Source organism: Sinocyclocheilus anshuiensis, unplaced genomic scaffold, assembly GCF_001515605.1.
Source record: "Sinocyclocheilus anshuiensis isolate Anshui unplaced genomic scaffold, SAMN03320099.WGS_v1.1 scaffold785, whole genome shotgun sequence".
Classification (NCBI taxonomy): Eukaryota; Metazoa; Chordata; class Actinopteri; order Cypriniformes; family Cyprinidae; genus Sinocyclocheilus; species Sinocyclocheilus anshuiensis.
This window is the reverse complement of record NW_015536502.1, coordinates 546,470-555,633: the sequence shown is the minus strand read 5'-3', so window position 1 is coordinate 555,633 and position 9,164 is coordinate 546,470. Positions and strand designations below refer to the sequence as shown.

The window sequence follows — 9,164 nt, the reverse complement described above, 5'->3', positions numbered from 1 at the left end:
TGCAATAGTCCAGCCTGGACAGAACAAGAGCTTGAACAAGGAGTTGTGAAGCATGTTCTGAAAGAAAGGGCCTGATTTTCTTGATGTTGAATAAGTACAATAAGTACTATTATCTAATTAAGAAGTACTAGTATCTATTTAATAGGTACTAATATCTAATGAATGAGTACCAGTATATGAACTAGTATCTAATGAATAAGTACTAGTACCTAAAGAATAAGCACTACTAAAGAATATGCACTAGCAGCCAATGAATACGTAGGCTACCTAATGGAATAGATGATAGTATCATAAAAATTAAGTATGAGTAGCCTGAAAATAGATGGGTTACTAGTACGTTTTAAGGATTAAATATTAAAATATCTTACCATATATTAAAATGAATACTTAACTTTAATTAAAAAAACAAACCTACATTATAAAACTGAGTTCAGTTAAATATCATTCAAAGCCATCTAGCGAACCTGAATTTTGAAATTTTCTGAAACCAAAGTTCAAAATAGTATGACAAAATAGGCAACACGTGACATTCTACTCACTGTCCACATCCTCAGGAATTATACTTTTTGTTTTGTTTTGTCCAAATGTATTTATTTTCCATTTTCAAAATGTACTTAATTTTCAATACATTTTAATTTTATATTTTTTATTTATTTTAATCAACATTTTAATAAAATTTTTATATAGGCCTACCTCTTTTTAAAACACTGACTAGATCAGGTGGTAAGTTTTTTTTTTTTTTTTTTTTGTATATTGCAAAAAGCAAACAGCAACGCATTTAGATAATTTAGTAAGTAACTTCGGACATAAAAAAAGTCTCATTTGCTGAAATCATAACCTTAACGCAGTGTTTTACAAATGTATTAACCAAGAGTAATATATGAATTGTGAGAAACATGGAGCAAGATAACCCAATATAATCTAACCCTGCATGCATGTGACACTGTACAAAGATACTGGATCTTTGAATTGTCCCACAGATATTTGATCTTTGAACTGTCAAAGACCATTGCTCTGTTCTTCAGCAAGAGAAATTACAAATAGTAGTAATAATAATAATAATAATAACAACAACAAACACTTAGTGACATCAATAGTTTTTTTTACCACTGTAATATTTTTGTTTAATTTTCCTGTGGCAGGCACCCATCAAAAGTCATTTTTAAATATTTCCACAAAAGTTTCCACAGAGATGTCTAGGGAACATATTTCAACACACTGGAAATAAGAGGACCTTAAATAACTGTTAAGACAGTGGCAAGGCTGCATTTTGCACTGAAGAGCAATGCAACTGATGCTCCAAAGGTCACAAACATTGAATGAAAAATTTAAAACAGAAGTCTTCATTTCCTTTCTTTTTAATCTCATTACTGTCTAGGAGAAACAGTTAGTGCTCTCTTCTGTTATATTTCTTTCCTGTGAGTTCTGTTGTTGTTTTTTACCATCAATATTTATTTGTGAGACATTGCGAAGACTAAACCACATTGTCACATTATCTTCCATTTGAATGGCTTTGCATGTATATTTTTGCAGGGTTGCGTGGGTAGAGATAGTGGTCCAGGACAAGGTCAGATGTTTTGTGGTGTACTTGCACATTGCCCTGACAAACACACTATCAACCATTACCAGACTATCTAACAAACAGAAAAAGGCTAACAAATCAGGGTGAAAGTCCCCTTGAGCACTGTATTAAAACATCTCCGTCAAAGCAGGCAATCTCACTGATGCAGCCATGCTTATGAGCACATTATGGGGTGCTGTGAGCTCACTAATGGGCCTGTTTTACTCTGGGATCCAGGTCATGGTGCCATGTCTTCCTCCAGCTCCTCTCTCCACTGCTGTTATTAGTACTGATGAGGTAAGAAGCTTGAAAAGTCTTTATTCCTAAGCCTTTAGATCTTATTTGTGTGTGTGTATTTATTCCAATATTTACTTTAAAAAATTCTTCCTGTACAGTATATGGGCACCTGGTATTTTGTGGCAGCAGCTGCATGGGATGAAGATGATCTTAAGTCCTTCAAGATCACTGACAGCTCTATTCTTCACATTCAGAAAGGTGCTAATGACACCCTGACAGTGACTGAAAACGCTCGCGTGTGAGTGGAAAACTGCACACACACACACACACACACACACACACACACACACGTTTATACTACTTTGTGGGGTCCTAATGTCCCCACAAAGATAGTAAAAACAGAAATATACAATAAATATAGATAGTAAAATCAGAAATATACTGCTTTGTTGGACCCACAAAGACAACCTCTTATAAATTATAATAATGTTTTATAGAATGGTAAAAGTCACTATAGTATGGTCCTAATCTACACTAAACCTAAACCTACCATATATACATACATACATACATAAGAATGTTAAAACAATAACAATCTATAAGTACATTAAAACATTCTTGTCTGATTTAAGGACCCCACAAAGTCAAACTTTCCTTATTTTACTATCTTTGTGTGGTCAAGTTCACACACACACTGACATTTGACTGTTCTATTATTTACTATATGTGAGGTTTTCAAGTATATAAAATCTTTTTGTTTATCACAGTGGAGATCAGTGTCAGAAAAATACTTGGAGCTACTTTGCTTTGTCTGTGACAGGCCCTTTCCTGTTTAGAACCGGTAGGAACTGATGAACGATCTGATCAGTCTGAAACAGTAATTCAGCACTGACTATCCATGTCTTACACTATATAATGAGTTGATATCAAGCAATATTATTCCATGAGATCCATTAATAATCTTTATCATTATTTTTTTTTAGTTGTTATTATTTCAAAAAATAAATGATTTCTTGTGATTTTCATTTCCTTTTTAAAATGTATCGTGTAAGCAGATTTTGATGCTGTTGCGCTGATCTGGGATGGCAAGCTCATAAACTGCCCTTCATGTATTATAATATTGCTTGTGGATGAAAACGATGAAGCCAGTGCTATGCTATTTGGTCAGTATCATGTTTGATCTTTGTATTCTTTCACTTGCATGATCAGAGCAACATGTTAAACTGGACAGCAATGGAAACATTTAATTCAATGTGCACCCACCCCGAAACCTTAAAGTAAATCTCTAATACTGTATGTGTGCTGCATGTAAAGTCACCAATGCAAAGTGATCCAGTTACACAACAGACTTATATTGATAATGAATGTCTGTCTGTCCCCCATTGCAGCTCGTAATGAAAACACACCAGATGAAGTGATACAGGAATTTAAGTCAAAAATGGAGTGTGTTTATATGGAAGACTTCTTAAAGGCACCTCTGAAAAATGGTTTGTGTCTGACGCATTTGAATCTTGATTGTGTAACTTAATAAGTAAAACAAAGACCGGCAAATATGATGTGTGACTGTAATTCCACAGTTTATGTAAAACTTATCATATCTGTATCATTTATTTTAGGTTATTGTAAACTTGATGAGGCTGCTTAAAACACAGGTGGTAAGTGCAAACACTGTTTCAAAACTGTTTAAACTGAAAATGACTTTTTTTTTTTATAGTTTATAGTGCATAATTTCTCATTCCTAAAGGTCATGGGCAGATGCAGAGATCTTCACACTTTAGATCTACAATAAATTACTGAATTGATGGAAATTAGGATTCCCTGTTTCGGGTTTAGTGACTAACTGACTGATTAAATAAAATCAATACTTCAATAAAACAATTTGTTTTGTGAGTTTGTGAATAACAAAACTTTGATTATTGGTATTAATATCATTATCATGTACCTGAGAAGGTGAATACAGATATCTCACAGCTACAGGTCCAGATGCACTAAATCCATATTAAACACACAAAGCCCAGAAACGAATATAATTAAATATATTAAATGTTAGATAACAGATACAAAAAAACAGGATAATTTGTTACAGGGATTTCCCCCCCTCACATTTTAAATATCTGGATAATTTTTCCCAAAGCCCTGTTTAATTTCTCTTCCTGCTACCATAACATGAGATTATTTTTATAAAATTCATTGTGTTAACAAATAGACCAAATTGAATAATATCTGGAGCAAACTTGTCAAAATGTGTAAATTCAGTCCATCAATCAATGCAGGCCCATTATATTACATATTAATTACATTAGCAACAACAATCAACTGCAGTGATTCTGATCCAGTATGAATTTTAAAAACAACATTAAAGAGTATCCTGGCTAAAGGAGAATGTGTTTGATTAAAGCAATAAACAAAAACTATTATATATAATACTTTATTGATGAAAATTGACAATTTATGCAATTTTTTTTCTTCAAAATACACTGTAAAACTATTAACCTTAAAAAACACATCTGTTTTAAAGCCTATCACTCCTTTAATACTTTCTAACATGGCAAATTATGTTTGTGCAAATTACATAAGATTATATTCTATAAAATAAGATTATATTTTACAGTGTATACATGAACCACATACATTTCACATTTTTCTTTCAACATGCAGTGGAATAATACATAACTAAAGTTTTTACTATTTACAGTAATCTTTATCTCTTCGATTGTTAAATGCAGTTACAGGTTCACTGCCGTCATCAGTTCAAAGGCAGGGAAATAATTTTATATAATAATTTGCCTCACTGAATTCTGTAACAGATTACTGATCAGTGAACAGATTACGAGGCCTGTTTAGTACAGGAGAATGTGGAGAATGTGCTTTTTGCACTTCCATCTTAATTTTACTACATGCTTTGGCATGAAATTACATCCAATCATAATGTTAATGGTTTAAAGCAGCCATATTGGAATAATCTTGCCTTTTAACTCTGTACCCAGTGACTTATTAATTCTATAATTAGAAAAATATTAATAAATAAAAACACATTTCTTTCTTTTCAACATTTTTTATCCCATTTCTGAAGGGATACAATGGACTAATTGATTATATCCCTCATCTAACTGATTGTTGTATTAACAATAATAATTATTATAAATATAACTTTTGCCCAATAGGTGGAGTCGTCAGCCCTTTAATATTACATGGTCATGTATGGTTTTGCCAGAAACAGCTTAAATCCATTCAGCATCCTCACCTTTAAACAAAAAAAGAAAAAAAGAAAAAAGGAAATATCCTCACCTTTAAACTTTCAGTGCTTGGCCCCTAATAATGATACATATTCTACAGAACATTTTACAGTAAATATTGACTATTTTATAGAGAAATATTCATTCTTGTTTCATTGCTCATGGGCACTACAAAAGCATTTACATTAAACACCAAAGACAGTACAGTTCATATAAACACATTAGATATCTATTGGCTAAGATAAATGCATTTTAATAATTCACTTATTCACCTTGGCTTGGTCTCAAACATGTTTGCGTTCTAGTTTTAAACCTCTAAAATTGAGATGCGACTACTTTAAACACTTAATTTTATCCTTGCTTTGCTTTTGTTTCCTCATGAATCTCTTTGTTCTCTTCAAAACAGAGCTGCCTTTAAAAAACTCCACTGTCTACAAACTTTGAATCTTTGTGTAAAAAAAAGCAAATGTTTTCATCATCCTAATAAAAGCATCAGAAACTAGCCATTCCCTTCAGAGGATATAAGTTCATGCATTTTGGTCATGTTGTATAGACACTGCTTTTTACTCACAGTCAAGCTTAACTTTCTGTGAGAGCAGCTGCCTTGTACGAATGCGACAAAATTATATACTTATTATACAGTAAATCGAGAACATGTTCTTCTTTGGCAGCACTAATTCCCTGCAAACAAAGTTTAATTGTCTTAAGTCCTTGTGAAATAAGAGCTTTAAATCCTATTTTAAGTGCAAGGTTTTTATAATAAATCTAAGTATTGCGCTCCTATTAGCAGCACTCTGTGCTTAAAATTTCAGCCCTCTTAAATCACACAGCATGGATGTGTGACTTTAACCCTGGCAAATGGCAATAACACTCCTCCTGTTTCGTATAACAAAGGCACTTGACAAATATGAGGCATCTGTGAAAAGCTAAGCTGGCATTTCCTTTGCAGGAAATCTTTAACTTTTGAGAAGTTGTAGCAAAGCCATTATATTAAACTATGTTTTGCAGTAATTTTTATTTTTTATAATCTGATAATCTGACTAAACAAACTGGGCAATAACACATAATGCCCTGGTCACCATGTTGAAGAGTCTAACCAAGCCAAGCTGATGCATTTCGCTTCTATGCTCTGTCATGCAGGGCATCTCCACTGACTCATAATGCAATAATAATGCATAATGCATCCAGTCTTTCATTTAGGAACATTGATCAAACTCTTAAACATTTACTGAATGGTCATTCTGCATTGATATGTCCATCTATTTTAAAAATGCATGCTTATCTTAGCACGTAAAATTTCCTGTGACAGTCATCTGCCATCACTTGTTCCGTCACTCTTACTCTTCAGTAATTATTATATTCAGAACTCTTTAGCTGATCAGTGAAAACACCACTACAAAAACTGATCTATAACTAATATTTAACTCTGATGCAGGATGTGTGTCCACAAACTCACTTCCTCTGGACAGACTTCACACAGATGTGTGTAAGTGTGTGTGATTCCTCCTCACTCGTTTCTGGAGGTGATGTCCTGATGAAGAGACACAATATGGATGTTAAATTCATTATTTGGTCCCATTTTTTGTCTCTGCGTACAGAAACTTCATAAAGTCAGGAGTTTATTATTAATTTGTACCCAGATTCTCACCTCAGTTTTTGCTCTCCTCCAGCGCACTGCGGTTCCAGGTTTAGACATACCTAAAGGAGAGAATGATTTTACAATATTTTACCCATAAAATAGTAGAGAAGTTAGGTTTATAATATAACTGTTGACCGCTCACCCTAAATCTAAATGGTTTATGGGAGTGTATTCCTTTATGTTATTTAACAAACTTGATACACAACAGTAACAAATCTTGATACTGATCAAGAAATCAACATGAAAACACACACACACACACACACACACACAGACACACACACACATATATATATATATATATATATATATATATATAAAACATTAATATACATTACTTGTCTTATTGTGAACAATTCATTGGAGCAATTTATTTAACAAATTAGTAATTTAAAATATATAATAACTTTTCAGTATCTTTCCCATAAACACCTGTTTTTTTCTGTGTAACTCACTTTTACCAATCAAATGTGGATGAATAGAATTTACAAAAAGTCCCATGCTACATGTTTTTTTGTTTTTTTTTGTCATTGCTGTATATTTTTCATTAAGAATATGTCAGATTATGTAAGCATAATAGTGACTAAGCTTGCTATTTTACTTGATTTGTTTACTCACATATAGATGAAAGCAGAACCATGAATGCCACTGCTGCAGAAACACCTCCCAGCAGCCACCTGTGAGGATTATGATGTCATTAATCTATTACAAGTAAAGCTCCGCCCAATTCCACAACAAATGAGCCACACAGACAGAAATCTCACTGGCTGTGTCCAAAATCACATACTCTCTGAGTAGGTACTTATTTTGAATAAGTAATTACTTTGCAAGAAAAAAAAGCAGAATTATAATATATAAACAGAAAAACTACAAGGTCACAATTATGTGATAAATTAAATTATGAGATTTTTATTTATTTTTTTATTGCGTGGTGGAAACAGGCTTCTTTATATTTTTGGCCACAATTTCGGATACAGCTTCTCTCTCTCTCTCACACACACACACACACACACACACACATTTTCATTACCCAGAGGAGATGGCAATGCAGAGGCACAAAGTAAGGATGAGGAGAAGGACTTTCATGAGCACAGTTTCTGAAACAAACATAATCAAAATAGTTTTCAGCCGTTTCTATTTTTCCATATTCATCAAAACCTCATAGTAGGCATAGGCAAGGACTGAAGCTGTAGCTCTTTCATTGGCCCTTTCTCACCTGATGTCTTGCTGGATGAGCTGTAACTATTGAGTTGACACATGGATGGGGGAGGAACATCTAGGAGGCCGCTCACTGGTTGGCTGAATTGTTCATGGGCGGAGCATGACTCACATGGAGGCTCCTCCTCTTCTAACTGAGTCTGAGGAGGCACTTTATCAGGGGAGGAAACAGGATCTGTGGGATCTATAAAGAAACACACATCTTCACAAAAACTGAACAGGCAAATATTTTAAACTAGCTGTGTCAATGATGTTGAACTGCAAAACTAGAAGCCTTCTAACCATAGGTGAAGCTGATGGGTGTGTTTGTCTCATAGCTGTTTTCCAACTCCTCCAATGATGATGACTGGAATGGGGTAACGGGGACAGATCTTCCAAATACATTTCCTTCCAGCCAGGATTGGCATGATTGGCTCACATCGCTAAGAAGACTGGCCAGTGATTTTTTTGCCCGGCGCTTTCGTCTGAATATGCTAATAAGCATACACACACAAAAAGGGTTTATTATTCTGTCAGATTTAAAATTGCTTTTTAATCCTGGGAGACACAGGCATTGATATTCATGACATTAGGGCACCATATACAGGTGCATCTCAATAAATTAGAATGTCGTGGAACCAAAGACTTAAACTACTTCAGTCTGTGTGCATTGAATTTATTTAATACACGAGTTTCACAATTTGAGTTGAATTACTGAAATAAATGAACTTTTCCACGACATTCTAATTTATTGAGATGCACCTGTATATCTATTTAGGAAGCCATTAGTTATAAAAAACATTTTGTATAGGCCAAATTTGCATCGAGGTATAATTTGGAAAAACGTGGCATTTAGGGTTGCAAAATCTCACCACTATTTTTTAAAACAGTATGTGAAAGTTGAATTCACAACACAAATGTATTTGAAAAATAATATATTTCAACCAGTAAAAATACAGTCCTGAAAAGTTTAAACCATTTAAATACTGTAATAAATATTAATATCAAAGTCTATTTTTTACTATAATATAATAATTGTAATACCACCTAATTAAAAAAAATAATGTTATATCACTGAGGCAACAACAAAACAGCTCAGAAAACACCTGAAAAAATTTTAAATGAATAATTTTTGTACCATTCACTGAATAAACTCCACTGTGTTACAACAACAGAAAAAAGTTTGACCCATAATGCCCAGAGTTGTATTTTTGCTAGGCTTAGAAAATGTTTTCAAATATATGTATATTCAAAATTTCAGTGCATGTAAGACTTTAATCACAAGGCATACAGA

The 9,164-nt window shown here is 33.3% G+C and overlaps 2 protein-coding genes across 4 annotated transcripts in view; one reads left to right on the top strand and one right to left on the bottom strand.

Moving 5' to 3' along the window:
• The first annotated feature begins 1,654 nt into the window (after positions 1-1,654).
• LOC107690370 (apolipoprotein M-like) lies at positions 1,655-3,673 on the top strand. The gene is made up of 7 exons (XM_016488684.1): positions 1,655-1,858; positions 1,957-2,096; positions 2,566-2,639; positions 2,854-2,961; positions 3,187-3,285; positions 3,415-3,453; positions 3,543-3,673. Exons 1-6 carry the CDS (start codon positions 1,733-1,735, stop codon positions 3,441-3,443), a joined length of 576 nt encoding a protein of 191 aa, XP_016344170.1. The 5' UTR covers positions 1,655-1,732; the 3' UTR covers positions 3,444-3,453; positions 3,543-3,673.
• A 648-nt stretch (positions 3,674-4,321) lies between these two features.
• Positions 4,322-9,164, bottom strand: part of LOC107690185 (transmembrane protein 71) — an 8,320-nt gene continuing 3,477 nt past the window's right edge. The window contains exons 5-11 of one of the 3 annotated variants that reach the window (XR_001634409.1): positions 8,174-8,364; positions 7,890-8,075; positions 7,704-7,770; positions 7,292-7,350; positions 6,683-6,732; positions 5,087-6,565; positions 4,322-5,042 (exon numbers count right to left, since the gene is read on the bottom strand). Coding sequence is in view for 1 of the 3 variants with exons in the window: in XM_016488446.1 (XP_016343932.1) it covers positions 6,542-6,565; positions 6,683-6,732; positions 7,292-7,350; positions 7,704-7,770; positions 7,890-8,075; positions 8,174-8,364 (577 nt within the window). In the remaining 2 variants the exon portion in view is untranslated. Of the gene's footprint in view, positions 6,566-6,682; positions 6,733-7,291; positions 7,351-7,703; positions 7,771-7,889; positions 8,076-8,173; positions 8,365-9,164 lie in introns of all 3 variants that reach the window. The other 2 variants (XR_001634411.1, XM_016488446.1) reach the window with 2 other exon arrangements.